The sequence below is a fragment of the Megascapheus bottae genome, chromosome 10 (assembly GCF_031878675.1).
Source record: "Megascapheus bottae isolate mThoBot1 chromosome 10, mThoBot2.hap1, whole genome shotgun sequence".
NCBI classification, from domain to species: domain Eukaryota; kingdom Metazoa; phylum Chordata; class Mammalia; order Rodentia; family Geomyidae; genus Megascapheus; species Megascapheus bottae.
Window position 1 is genome coordinate 25,432,055 of NC_143518.1, and position 15,228 is coordinate 25,447,282.

Below are 15,228 nucleotides of genomic sequence, written 5' to 3' on the forward strand. Positions count from 1 at the left end.
CTCCTTCTTCTCCTCCTCCAGCTCCTCCTCCTTCTCCTCCTGCTCCTCCTTCTCCTCCTCTTCCTTCCCTCCTCCACCTCCTCCTTCTTCCTCCTCTTCCTCCTCCTTTCTTTTTCTTCCTCTCCCTACCCCCACACCGCCACTGCCGCTGCCTCCTCCTCCTCTCCCCCTCCTCCCCCCCTCCTCCTCCCCCTTCTCTCTTTTTTATTTTTGGTCAGTCCTGGGGACTGAACTGAGGACTTAGGCACTGTTCCTATGCTTTCTCAAATCTAGCACTCTACCACTTGAGCCAAAGCAGCATTTTCGGCTTTTTCTGTGTATGTGGTACTGAGCACATACACACTGGAACTAGGCAGGCACTCTACCACTAGGCCACACTCCAGGCCCCTGGGTCTGGTTTAAGAATACCAGTCCTTGTGGTTTAGTTTCACTTCTGAAGAATGAGCAATCACTTTTTTCAAATAAGAGCAATGGAATAAATTTTACCACCAGGGGGCAGCATAAAAAACGAATGCTACCGGTTTTCTCTGAAAACAAACCACTAAAGGCTTCCTTAGGGCTTTGGGTTCAGTATTGCCTGGGGTGCTCATTGTTCAAGAAAGTAACAGAATGACCTTTCTGAACCCCACACTGAAGCCATATCAGTTCAGACACAGTAAGATGTGGGCCCCACACTGAAGCCATATCAGTTCAGACACAGTAAGATGTGGGCTGTCAGGTACCCATCTAAAATGCCATAAGGCTCAGGGGCCTCACTGACATTGCTGCTTAACTCCTAATCTACATTCCCAGCCCTTAATTCTGACATCCTTTACCACGAATGGGCACATATCTGTTAGCTGGCAAGAAGGATGGTCATACCCTAGGCACAAAAGCAGCATACTACTCTCCATAATTTTTTGTTTTAAAACAAAATGAGGAAGGAAGTCCTTTTAAATACTCAGGAAATCACATTTGGAAGAAATTAGATCACAGAAGTCCATGCCTTACCTTCACTACCTCCAGCTCCTCTTTGCTGGCTGCTTGCTGTTTCTCCAGCCTGGTACTTAGTTGGGAACAGATCTAAGGTAAGAAAGTGTTTTTTTTTTTTTAACTAGAAAATGGAACAAAAGAGTATATATGCACACATAACTGTTTCTACATCAAAGTTTTCTAGCACATCTGATGCTAGAAGGCATTTTGTAAACAAATAGCACTACAAATACTGGTCATTTCTGTAACATGCAGCAGAAAGCCTGAGAATGTCACATGTAAAGTACCAGTCTATCAGCAGAAACTCACATGTAATAACATTGGTTTCTTGGTCACTAGTTTCCTTGTGATTAGTGCAATTAATTCCTGTGTAAAATCAATCTATAAAATCTTTGGTGAATATGTTTGTACAAGGTATCATCTTGAGAACCTAATGAAAAGAATTTTGAACCAGAAACAGAATTAACCAGAAGAGTTAAGGTGACTAGAAACAAATAGTCTATGATAAAGCTCATCAAGAGATTTGGCAACATAGCATATCACGGAGTAACTGTGAGGTTAAACCTTGTCTAATTAATTTGTAGTCTTGTTATCTTGGGCAAATTCATTGATCTTTTGAAATCTCAATTCATTTTTTATTGGAAAATGCTATATTGCAATAATCAAATTGAGAAGATGTATATGAAGATTTTAGAACTGTGTAGCATCTGGCCAATAGTAGTTGGTATTGAATAAAGTTGATTCTGATACAAGGTGCTGATAAGTATGAGGAACAAAGAAGAATAAATGGTTTCCAAAGAAAAATGTGTTTTAAAAATTAGGTGTTCAGTACCCACTACCTGACAAATGTAACTATAATCCCTCTATACATCACCTTGACAATAAAGTACAATGAAAAACAATTGGGTGTCCAAAGTCCTTGACTGAAATAAGAATCTTTAACTTTAAAAAGTGCATAAAACAAGTAGAAATTGGGCTAGAAACATAATGATCTACCTTTATTATCAAAAACATTTAAAAGCTGAGCTCTGGTGGCTCACACCTACTATGTGAGCTACTCAAGAGGCTCTGAGATCTGAGGATAGAGATTCAAAGCCATCCTGGACAAGAAAGTGTGTAACACTCATCTCCTGTAATCCTAGCTACTCAGGAGGCTGAGATCTGAGGATCAAAGCTAGCCCAGACACAAAAGGACCTGAGACACTTATCTCCAGTTAACCTCTAGAAAATAGGAAGTATGGTTTGGCTCAAGGGTAGGACAGTAGCTTTGAGCTGAAGAGCTCAGGGGCAATGCCCAGACTCAGGGGTAGGGCAGCAGCCTTGGGCTGAAGAACTCAGGGATAGCACCCAGGCTAAGTTCAAGCCCATGACTCACAACAAAGAAAAGTTGGAAGTGGAGTTGTGGTTCAAGTGGTAGAGAACAAGACATGTACAAAAAAGCTGAAGGACAGTAAGCAGACACTGAGTTCAAGCTCCAGTACTTGTGTACATACACCCCCACACAAAAAAAAGACATTTAAACATTTCAGAGTCCTACCTAACCTGAGATGCTGATAATGTGATGCTTCCATTTTGAGGCAGCCTGGACAGAAAAGTTTGCAAGACCCCTTGTCAACCCATAGCTGAGTGTAGTGGTGCATGCTTGTGCCCAGATATGGCGGAAAACCTTTAAAAAGTGAATAATAGCCAGGTGCACATGGAGGCAGCGAATGAGATGCTATCTCCAAAATAACACAAAAGGGCTGGAGACACAGATCAGTGGAAGAATACGTGCTTAGCAAGAGAGAGGCCCTTATATTATGCCCTCAAAAACAAATCTAGTTAATAAAAAAACAGCCCAGGAGCATCCGGCAAAGAATCTGTTTGATTGATGAAGAAGAACCTGCTGTGAGCTAGTCTAGTAACCATCCTAGATGTGAATGCATGGCTTCTGGCCTGATTCCCTAGCCCAAACTGGATGTCAGTAACTACTGCCAAGTGAGTGACTCTAAATAAGACTATCGAATGCACATTGGTTCATGTTTTAAGCCTTTGAGTGTCAGAATGATTTGCTATATAGAAATAAATAATGTGATTTTTTTAATTAAAAAAAAACAGCTCAGGACTAAGGATCACTGGATGAATTCAGTTTCCAGTGTCTCTATATACTAATCTGGTTAATATAGTAGGACAGTATTAGTCAGTGTTAAAAGGAAAAGATTACTCTGATAATTTCTGTAAACTATATATCCTTCAAAATAAACAAAAAACCTTTTAAAAGAGCTAATACTGGCTGATTCTACCTATAGATACATTTAGATTATATTTTACATTCCAATGATCTTCAGAGAGGTGGGTTTGCTGCTTTTCATATTGTTTAAGGCTCTGTTAGATACTATTAACGAAGAGCCCCCAAAATTACAACTTGAAGAATGTGGCTTAGAGTGGCCACTTGAGGCACTGCATGACAAAGAAATATATCTGCAGATGGCAGGCTCCACAGCACATGTCTCTTCATGTCATATCTGGAAAAAACTTACAATCTTACGTTTTCCTCTTCTGTTTTCACTGTTACTTATTTTGGTGTAGGCCCTGTTTCAATTTACCTGACTCTGGTATGAATCTCTTACTTGTCTGTGTCCTTGTCCACATATCCTTCCCCTCGGTTTCACACTCCTCATGGTATCAGAATAGTGCCAACAACATTTTCTTAGGCAGTTACTTTTCTGCTCAAAATGTCAACTAGAGCCAGATGTGTGGTACATAATTTGTGATCCCAGCTACTTAGAAGGTACAAACAGAAGGATCACAAGTTTAAGGCTAGCTTGGGCAAAGTTGTAAGACCTCAGCTCAAAAGCAAAATAAACACAGAAGAGTTGGAGGTGTTTAAATGGACAACTATGGCCTAACATGCATAAAGTCATGTATTCAGTACTACAAAATTATTTAAAAATTCCTATTGCAGTCCTGGTACCCATGGCTTATATAATCTATAAACCTATAATATATGTCTTATATAATCTATAATTCTAGTTACTCAAATGGCTGAGATATGAGGGTTACAGTTTAAAGGTAGCCCCAGCAGACTCTTATTTCCAGTTAACCATCAAAAAGCTGAAAGTGAAGCTGCTGCTCAAGTGGTAAAACAGCCCTGACTTCAAGCCATTGGACAGGCACACACATGCATACACAAAGTTAATATAACCAACAATAAAATCCAAACTCTTCAGCCCAGCTCTGACATTTCCAGACTCCAGTGTACCTATGCTTCTCTCTGTCCTTAAATCGTCTGCCCAACAAACGCCACCCCTGCTTTTTTTTTGCTCACCAGCCTACTGCTGTTCCAATTCCCCCTTTTCACTTTTTCTAGCCTCTTCACCTAGCCTCTGAAGCATAGTTCCAATTTCCCACATATAGTAAGGTCCATTTCCTCTTACTGTTGCATAGTTATTACCCTCTACACTATAAAATGAGCTTCTAGAGAAGGGAAATTACATCAGTTTATCTTTTAATCTCCTGAAGAGTCAAGACTCACAAACAAAAAGAATTAAGTAGATATGTCATTACCATAAAAGACAGTAAAATGGTTCTAAAATCCTATCTTTCTAAAAAAAAATCTTCCATGAGTTTAAGAAATCCTTATTTATTTATTTATTGTTTGTTTGTTTGTGGGGACCAAATGCAGGCATGGCACATATTAAATAAGCCCTTTACAATTGACATACATCCCTAGCTCTGAAAAATCCTTATAAAATATATTCATAATATATGAAGTTAACTAAATATACATCCAAAACTAGGATGGATAATATAGTTCATCCTGCTTTACATACGCTATAAATATATTTATATAGCATTTACTTATATTACAACAATGCATATTCAACATTCTAAGGTGTGTTTCTAATCAGCAAAATTAAAGAAAGTTTGTTTTCTTTGTGCTTTTCTACAGTTTTCTAATTTTCTACAAAAAATACTATTTATAAGCAGGAAAACAGATTTAAAGATACACATCAGATTTCAATGTCCTTTTGCGCAAAGTATCTCAGGGAAATCCTTATTTAGATAAGATAGCATAAAATACTTAATTCAAGAAGCCTGGATTATGAATAATCCACTCTGGATCTCTTAGTGATGGAGGGTCATTGCCATGTCTAGCCAATAGGAGGGACTGGAAGATACAACTGGAGCTGGAACATGGGCCTTCTAGGACTATCCTGGTAAAGGAGGTAGAAACATCTTTAAGGAGAGGAAATCCTCTGTCAAAAGCGCACTTTAAGGTTCCCAACAGAAAGCCTCTCCTAGTAGAAAGCCTTCTGTAGTGTGACAGCACAGGGTAGCCCAATCCCCTAGCTACTACCATTTCACACACACTTCACAAAGCAGCAAATATTGCGATTAGAAAAAGGATGCCAATGGTAATAATGTTTCCCACTCTATACATCTACCAAGCATTGTAAATAACCAACCAATTGTCTTGAGAAATCTGTCCTCTCAAGTTGTAAGCAAGTCTAACCACTGCTTAGTGACATGTTTAGTATCTCTAAGAAAAAAACCACTTCAATTAGAACTTTAAAAATAGAAAAAACAGAAGTAAAAAGTAATTTTCATAGCAACAAAATTCACAATGGCAAATTACCTGTTTATATTCAGCAATAATAGCTGTTGTCTTCTTTATTTCATATTCTGCCTTCTCTAGCTGCTTCCTGAAGACTTCCTTTAGCTAGAAAAAGAAACAGGATTCAGCCAAAAATCTCCATAAATTTACACAAACATCTATAGTCAAGTATCCTGGAGTCACAGTCTATGATAATCACAATTTGAAAACTCAATAATGTATGTGTAAATCTTTTCTGTAAACTAGGAGGAATATAAGCATCCCTATTATAAAACTGCTATGCTTACTATCTATCTGATAAACACATGGCTCCATTAATCCATTCATAAGCCAGCATTATTATGAGTCGAAGACAGCAAAGCAACACTGAATGCTGGTCTTTTTTCCTCTTGAAAAAAGTGACTCACAAACCTTTTTAGGCCTTCTCTATACTGCCAGAGCTGTTACTGCTCTGAAGGGAGAGACAAGAGACTTTGGAATCAGGAGGAGATGGGAGAAGCTTAGAGCTCTTGAGAACAGAAGATTTGGGAAGCAAGTTTAGGAGCGGAAGTGACATCTCATACCGGAACTTGTTTCAGTCAGTGAGATGCTAAGTCATGAGTGCATTCTTAAACCCAGCTACTTCTGTAGCCCCATCACACTAGAATTCTAAGTACAGAAAAAGATGAAGAGATATAAAGGAAATAATTTTATTCTTTAAGGTTGTTGACCAAGCAATAGCCATAATCAAGTGAACAAAAGCCAACTGGTGCTTCATTCTTTAGAAAATGGATTAAAAAATAGAGATTATTATGTTAAGTGAGGTAAGCCAAATTCACTTAATGAGACAAATGATATAAGATAAATTGATAAGGTTTTATTCATATGTGGAATCTAGATCTAAAAAAAATTGACATGATTGTAAAAAGAGGATTATTTCAGGGTAAGGATGGGTATGTGGAAAGAGTGGGGGATAAGGGAGTGACAAGAGGAGGTAAATATTATAGAATTACTTTAAACATATAAAAAATAGCAGAGTAAAACTCACCATTTTTTTTTTTTTTTTGCCAGTCCCGGGGCTTGAACTCAGGGCCTGAGCGCTGTCCTTGGGCTTTCTCAAGGCTAGGGCTCTACCACTTGAGCCACAGCACAACTGTTTCTATGTATGTAGTACCAAGGAATCAAACTCAGGTAAGCATACTAGGCAAGCACTCTACCACTAGGCCAAACTCCCGGCCCCCAAATTGCTTTTTAAACAAAAGGAGAGGGAAAAGACTAAGGAGGAATAAAGATAGGATAACTTTGATAAAAGTACATTATATTTATTATAAGTATTGTAAATATCACAATGAAACCTTATTGCGCAATTATACTAACAATTTTTTTTAAGTGGATGGAGGAAAGCGGACCATCAGAGGTATGCCTACTGAAGCTTGATCAGAAAGAAGCAGAGTAGTTGGCTTTAAGGATAGAAAAAGGAACTAGGAGCCAGAGAATGCCAGTGATCTTCAGAAGGTGGAAAATAAAGTGAAGTAAAAATAAGTGTCAAGGAAGAACACTGCAGTCTTTCCATGTCTGTAAAGGTCCATAAAGTTTAAAAAAACGGTAAAAATTTAAGAACATTAAAAAAACAGAGTTAAATTCTGCAAGGTAGCATTCCAAATTCTTCTTCTTCTATGTTTGTTAATTCGTATATTCCCACTTATAACTGGAATCTATCATATTTTTGGCATTTTTTTTAACATCTGCAACATTTGAAATTGTTAAAGCAACTTAAGGTCACTGATTAAAAAAGGTATTTAGGGCCGGGAGTTTGGCCTAGTGGGAGAGTGCTTGCCTAGCATGCACAAAGACCAGGGGTCGATTCTTGGTACCACATACATAGAAAAAAGCCAGAAATGCTGCTTAGGTTCAAGTAGAAGAGCTCTAGTCTTGAGAAAGTCCAAGGACAGTGCTCAGGCCTTGAGCTCAAGCCCAGGAATGGCAAAAAAAAAAAAAAAAAAAAAAGGTATTTAGAGTTGGGTGCAGTGGCTCACGCCTGTATCCTAGCTACTCAGGAGCCTAAGATCTGAGGATCTTGGTTCAAAGCCAGCCTGGGCACTAAAGACAATGAGACACTTGTCTCCAATTAATCACTAGAAAATGGGAAGTGTGACTGTGGCTCAAGGGGTAGGGAGGTAGCCTTGAGGTGAAGAGCTCAGGGACAGCGCTCAGGCCCAGAGTTCTAGCCCCATGACCCCTCTGCCGCCACAAAAAAAGGTATTTATATGTCTGTTCTTTACATTCTATAATTTAAGACATAAACAATACCTATTCTTTTCCTGTGACTTCCAGACAGACTTCCTATATCTTTCCCTATATTAGGTATCAGCCACTCAAGAGCTTGTAGTTATCTCTAGAACCACTGGCCAAGTGTATTTGACAACTAGCTGTTTCTTCATCTGGCATTCTAATGTGGCCCCCAAAAGAAACAGGGGTAAAGACATAATAACAGGCTGGGAATGTAGCTTAGTGGTAGAGTGTTTTCCTAGCATTCATGGTCAAATGGTAGAGGGCGAACCTTGAGCAAAAGCTCAGGGACAGTGCTCATCAATCCTGAGGTTATGCCCCAGGACTTGAACTTTTATTTTTAAAAAAGTAAGTAAATAAATAAAAATACATAATAACAACAAACGTCAAGAGACCTAGAGAATTTGTAAATTGAATAATTACCCCCTCTCCACTTACGTTTGAGACAAATAAAATAGAAAATGTGCCAGAGACTTGTTTGGTGCCTGTCTTGAGGGTTGGACTCAAGGCCTGGTTCCATCTTTAAGAGGCTAACACTCTAACACTTGAGCCACAGCTTCCAATTTTTTGTTGGTTAGAGATAAGAATCTCATGGACTTTCCTGCTTGGGCTGGCTTTAAAACAAAATCCTCAAATCTCAGCCTCGTGAATAGCTAGGATTATAGTCATGAGACTCCGGCATCCAGCTCAGAAACTTACTTTTAACACTCCAATAGGGAGAAAATCATAGAACATTTTTAAAATAAATTCTGGCAAGTGCTAAATGACACATCCCTCTATGTGTGACTTCACTGGAACATTTTTTCTGGTTGCTTAGATGAAGGTCATTAAATTGCCTTATATTTTGTTTTATATGTAGTATTACTGAATCTTCAAAATGAAGCTCATTAACCATGATTCAGAAAGTTTCCTCACTTTATAAGTAAAATTCAAACAAGTTCTTTACAGTAGACTTTCAGGCATTTTTCTAAGCCACAGTCTAATCCTCAGCACCAGGTAGGAGGTCCAGTGAAGAACAATGGGGAGGCATTGGTGAAGCAGCCTTGTTTTTCTCAGGGAAGCTACAAAACAGGAAGTTCCCTCTGCTCATCCTGGGCTCCTTTGCACAGTCAGTTTAGAGTCTGATTAGCTATATAATTCACACCGAAGTGCAACGCACTAGCTGCAATATGGGTCCCCAAATAATTTCTTTATATGCCCCCTGGTGGTTGGTCTGTAATCTCTGAGAGGAAGACTGCCTCCTTTTCTATGCATGAATCAGGAAACTTAAGCATAACTACCCAAGGCAGAGGCTATATCGTAAACCCCAGCAGAGACCACATACTGTAGGTTTTCAGTTTGGCAATGCTCATCAACTACTTCAGAAAAGTCAGTTATACTTGAGGAAATATTTTTTTTGTGCCAGTCCTGGGGCTTGAACTCAGGGCCTGGGCACTGTCGTTGGGCTTTTCTCAAGGTGCTCTATCATTTGAGCCACAGAACCATTTCTGCCTTTTTCTATGTATGTGGTACTGAGGAATTGAACCCAGGTCTTCGTACATGCTGAGCAAGCACTATACCAGTAGGCCAACTCCTGGCCCAAAACTTGTTTTCATTATTGCTGAATCTGTATAGTCTTCTTCTTCTTCTTTTTTTTTTTTTTCCAGTCCTGGCCTTGAACTCAGGGTCTGAGTGCTGTCCTTGGCTTTATCTCAAGGCTAGAGCTCTACCACATGAGCCACAGCACCATTTTTGGCTTTTTCTATGTACATAGTACCGAGGAATCAAACCCAGGTCTTCGTGCATGCTAGGCAAGCACTCTACCACTAGATCAAACTCCGGGCTATTGGAGGCTTGTTAAAACTCCTAGATAATGCCAAATTCATCAATTTTGCTAGATAGCTCAGTAAAGGTGACTCCCTAAAAAATATTCCAGGCACAATCACTGCTTCCTCTTCTAACATCCTGCAAAAGAAATGGCAAGACATAACATTTGTTGCCTCTACATGTCTCTTGACTTAAAATTAATTAATGTTAATTGTCTTATGGCATTAACCAACTCCTGATCTATATATAAATTCAAAGAAAAGCCCACAAGTCCTTCTACCTGGGCAGTCTCTTCCTCTTGCTTCCTCTTCTCTTCCTCAGTCTCCACCAGCCTCTGCTTGGTCAGGAGGAGCTCCTTATTCAGCACATCAGCCTTGTCCTCTGCCTGAAAGCCAAAACATCACACAGCCATAAAGTAGGTGATGAAAATGCAAGTGTGCTTTCTCCAAACAGAATCTCTGAGATGACTGCAAGTTCTTCTGGTCCCTTCTAGATCACTGGGAAGAGTGGGGATGAATAAGGTTGTTTCCTCTGTCCAGCTATGTGCTAGGTACTTGGTATACATTATTCCTAAACTTGACAACAATAGTCATGTTAGATTTAGAAAGATCAAATAAGCTTTCTTTTTTTTGACCCGTTTAATATCGCAATCATGATCTGAATTTAAATCTGCATGACATCTAAGTCTACATTCTCTTAAATACTTCTCAGAACTGCACTTACTCTGAATAAAGTGGATCTGAAGCAGAGCCTCATAGAATCTTCTAACTGGTGGTAACTGGGAGGTGAATTGTAGAGTACTAGTAGACAAGCTAGCTAGATAACACTAGCTGGCCCACAAAGCTTATCATATAGGTCAATGAGTACAATAAGCAGAAATGAAGACTAAGGAATGACATAAAGATGCAGGTGAGAAACTAAAATTTTGATCAAAGACTACTTTGAGAATGGCCAGGAAGAGCTCAATAGAAAACCTGGTTTTAACTTGCACATACAACCAAAATGAACTGAAAAAGCACTTGTGTATATTTAATGTAGTTAACACTGTCTACTTTACACTCCCAGGTTCTTGTTTCACCTTTTGGTTCCCGAAATCACATTCAGATGGCAGAATACAGGATCTGAACCCCCATCTAACAGCTGCTTGAGAACAGAACTACTACCTCCCTTCTAACACCCTGCAAAAGATATTTAAACCAGATCTGCTGTCTAGTCTTTCCTATTTATCATGATAGCACTGTAGCGACAAGTTCCTTTGAGTCTTACTTAATCCCTATGAGATAGATCCTTTTCCCCCCCAATAGACAGGTAGAAAACTGTCCAGAGTTACACAGTTAGTAACAGGTAGCACCAGGACTCATACCCAGTATACTCCTTAGTACCTAACATGCTTGTCAATCCAACAATTCAACAATTCAATTCTTAACATGTTTCATATGAGGCTTCACATTTATTATACATGACAATTGGTTATTGATTTATTGTAGTGGTACAGGGATTAGACTCAGGGCCTTGTGCTTTCTTAGCACCACTTAAGCTACATCACCGGCCATTTCACTTTCAGCTTCACATAAGGTCTCTGCTAATTGCCAGCAATGGCCTGTCACCAGCTTCCACGGAACTAAGACTATAAGCTTGGACCATCACACTTGGTTTAGATAAGAATCTTTACTGGAATGAAAAAGGTAGGTGTCTATCAATGTCAGAGTGGCTATCCATATATATTTGGAGACTAATATTCTTAGGTAGCTCTTGGTGTAGAAAAGTACTGATAAAAAGAAGAGGACCTGAGAAGTTCAGAGATATGAAAATGTATGCCACACATGCTGTTGTAAATGATCCAAGCATGTCAAAGCCTTGTAATTCCCACTCTCTCCAAATGGCACAAGTCATTGTTTGGTATATGCCATGTACCCGTTTATCTGACCTGCAGAACCTTGCCCTTGAGGAAGTTGCCACAGTCTCATGTTTGTGTGGAGTATGATAAATTTACCTGATCTAAGTCATTCCGCAGAGCAATTTTGCTGGTTACCAGCTCATGAGCAAGGTCATCATTCTCTTGCTCCAGCCTCATGCTGGCCTCCTGTAATCTTCGGTTCTCCTTCTGCAGAAAAAGCAACATCCAGAGGGAGGTATTAGTGTCAGCATACAGGAGCAAAAATGAACAAAGGACTGGTAAGGAAAATCAAGCAGCAACAAGGTGAATTTTCATAGTGTAATAAGGCGAAGGCGAGTGGCACGGGAAGGCAGGTTGCTGCTGTTTGGGAAACAACAGTGAGTTGTGCTAGCGGTGCAGATGCAGGACAGATGCAGCGCTCTATCCAGTGAAGCTGACAGTTGTCCCCTAGACCCTCCAGACAGAACTTCATTAGAAAAAAAAAATGTACCACAGAGAGCAAATTTCCAAATGTACTCTCAGTCCTGGGTGGCTCCATCTTTGACCTCAAGAGAAACCTTCAGACACAGCAGGGACGACAGCAGGCATTTCTTCCAACTGTTTTTGCCAATATCAGGATTCAAAATTATCAAGAATATTGAAGAACATTAAATCCAGACTCAAAATGCATGGGCTTACCACTCTGCTATTAGCTCTTAAATTTTTATTTCTTGAATAAGAATATATTTACTTTTCTGAACATATATATTTGGGTTGGTTAAAACAATAATTTCTGTATTTGTTTCATTTTGTTCAAATGTCAGATTAAAAGAATTTGGGAAAATAAATTATTAAACTATACTCCTCTCCCCCACCCCCCACTGATGAAACCATGAACAATCTGAAAGTTACTAGATGAGACCAGTACCAGTGGCTCAGACTTGTAATCCTAGCTACTCAGGAGGCTGAGATACTCAGAAGTTCTAAACCAGCCTGGCTAGAAAATTCTGAAAGATTCTTATCTCCAATTAACTACCAAGATGCCACAAAGAGAGGAGTGGCTCAAATGGTAGTGTACCAGCCTTGAGGAAAAAAAAGCTAAGGGAGAATACAAGGCCCTGAATTCAAACTCAATACTGGGGAGGTGGGGGGGAAGTACATTCTTTAGCCCTTGGTATGCTTGTATCTATTTTCAGGATAGTAATTTAGTGTCCTCTCTACCTATCAAAAGTGGTTTCTTTGCTACTAACAGCAGTTACCAGCATTCAAAAGAACCGACAAGACTTCAATGAAGGATACCTCTCAACTTTAAGATTTACATTCCTACTTCTACATTCTGCAAGGATAGCAAAACCAGACAGAGCCTGATAAAAGACAGAAGACAAATACATGTTTCACCTCTAATAGGTGGGGCAAAGTTAATTTTATCTTCTACAAAACCACCAAGAAAACAGAGGAATCTAATACCTCTTTTTACCTTTGCTTTTAAAAAAGGGCCAGAAAACACATGGTAAAGGTAAAGCCTGAGACTCTTGGAGGCCAGGGAACCGTAACAGGGAAGGCCAACAGAGAACTTCAAGGATAAGCTCGTATTTTGACTCTGCCTTTTACTTTGGAAAAAACTGTTCAGAAAAGTTAGGGGAATGTAAAAGAAAGATTATCTACTTAAAAAAAAACCTGTCAAAACACACTAGGGTGTGGCTCAAGTGGCAGAGGGCATACTCAGCAGTGGGAGCTCCTGAGTTCAAACTCTGGTTTCATACACACAACACTCTCTCTCTCTCTCTCTCTCCCTCTCCCTCTCCCTCTCCCTCCCTCTCTCTCTCTCCAAATCATTTAAATATCAAAAATATACACAGTGAAATCCAATATACTGCAAAAATAGCAGAGAAAATAAATAAGAGGAAATATAACCTCTTGTAGGGAAAAAAACTGGAAAATCCCACTTTTTCAACATCTAAACAACAGATACTATACATTATCTTTAGTATTGTTCTTTTTAAGTGCTTATATATTTTCCACAAGAAATATGTAATATGTTTGTGACAGGATATTTTTTTAAAAGAAGGCATTTTAAGATTTCATAGGAAGTATAAACAATAAAATGGAAAAAAATGTATGCCTACTCCTGTTAGGTCATGTTCGCACACATCATCCTGGACCTTCCTTTGTGACCAAGTCACAGTGTAACTCATCAAAACTGCTGCCCTTACCAGCCTTGACCTTGGATTTCTAGCCTCCAAAACTGAGAAATAAATGTCTACTGTTTAAAAAAAAAAAGACTTCCATTGATAATCATCAACATCTCTGGGAAGTTTCTACATTCTTTCTATAATTTGTACTCAATTGGGGAAAATGGATCACAGCAACGTGTTTCACATTAGCCAAACACTAGCATTAGCAACTTTTAAAATTCATGTTATAGTCTGTATTTTCCTATTGAAGTTATATAATAACATATTAGCTAATGCATTTCCAGAGACCTGAATTGTGCTGACTAGAGAATTCTCAATATTATGCTTATTGAATACATTAATTACCTAATTAATGCTTGAGAAAAATTGCTGCCCTTACAAAAATTCTCCCTGAAAAGACTCCAGTGGACTCCTCTTTGGGACCCCTTCAATGATGGAGAAGCTTTCATGTCTTTCCTTTGACTTTTAAATAAACTTACTCTGTTTACCTGGACCAAAAAAGAAAAAAGAAAAGAAAAAGCAGTCCTGTCAGGAATCCAGTTTCCAAAAGAATGTGCAAATTTGTGGGGGCAACTCTGGCACACTGAATTCAGTTTCTTCAACCTAGAAGAGTTCTATTCTCCCAGGCAAGCATGAAAAATGATACATTAAAAAACAGGAATGCCGGGGCCAGGAGCATAACCTAGTGGTAGACACCTAGTATGCACGAAAACCCAGGGTTTGATTCGTCAGTACCACATACACAGGAAAAAGCCAGAAGTGGTCCTGTTGCTCAAGTGGCAGCAGACTACCCTTGAGCAAAAAGTGTCTAAGTACCATGACCAGGCCCTGAGTTCAAGCCTCAGGACTGGCAGGAAAAAAAAAAAAAGGAAGAGGAGAAAAAAATAGGAATGCCACAATTTACCTTTTCCATCCTTGCCAAAGAAATGGAATTTGGGGATTTTAAGCAGGAACACTTTTTTTTTTTTCTTTTTTGTGGGTCATGGGGCTTGAACTAGGCCCGGGCACTGTCCCTGAGCTCTTTAGCTCAAGGCTACCACCCTACCCTTGAGCCCCACTTCCCGAGGCTGGAGAATTTTTTTTTAAATAACATGTAGTTGTAGGAAACTTAGAAGCTCTAGAAATGTGTTTAAATACATTTCCTTTTTGCCAGGGAAAAGCAAAATTAACAGGCACAATTTCAGCATTACCTATTTCACAATGCAAACTACTAAGGTGGGGAAGAGATTTTTCTCATTTCTTGATAAAGCTCCTCAAGAAACGAAGATAAGATTACTTCAATACCAGTTCCAGAGTTAAGTGTTCTGCTTCTCTGAAACTGGACTCCTAAAACTCCAAGGTACAAAAATGTTTCCTCAACCATTATTTACATTATATTTATTTGGCACAAATGAAAATGTTGTAGCTACCAGTTTTTCTGGTTAGTTGTAGGCTTAGAATTGAGTTAACCTCCAGGTGAAGTCATACGATGTTTGTGCGGAAGTCTTTTAAGCAAGTACTGAAAAGCCTAATAA

The 15,228-nt window shown here is 39.1% G+C and overlaps 1 protein-coding gene across 6 annotated transcripts in view; it reads right to left on the minus strand.

Annotated features, from left to right (window-relative positions):
- Positions 1–15,228, minus strand: part of Rabgap1l (RAB GTPase activating protein 1 like) — a 452,094-nt gene that overhangs the window by 9,096 nt on the left and 427,770 nt on the right. For all 6 annotated transcript variants that reach the window (XM_090340389.1, XM_090340388.1, XM_090340390.1 and 3 more), the window contains 4 exons: positions 11,637–11,747; positions 9,924–10,028; positions 5,591–5,674; positions 991–1,062 (listed from right to left, as the gene is read on the minus strand). In XM_090340389.1, coding sequence (XP_090196515.1) covers positions 991–1,062; positions 5,591–5,674; positions 9,924–10,028; positions 11,637–11,747 — 372 coding nt within the window. The remainder of the gene's footprint in view (positions 1–990; positions 1,063–5,590; positions 5,675–9,923; positions 10,029–11,636; positions 11,748–15,228) is intronic.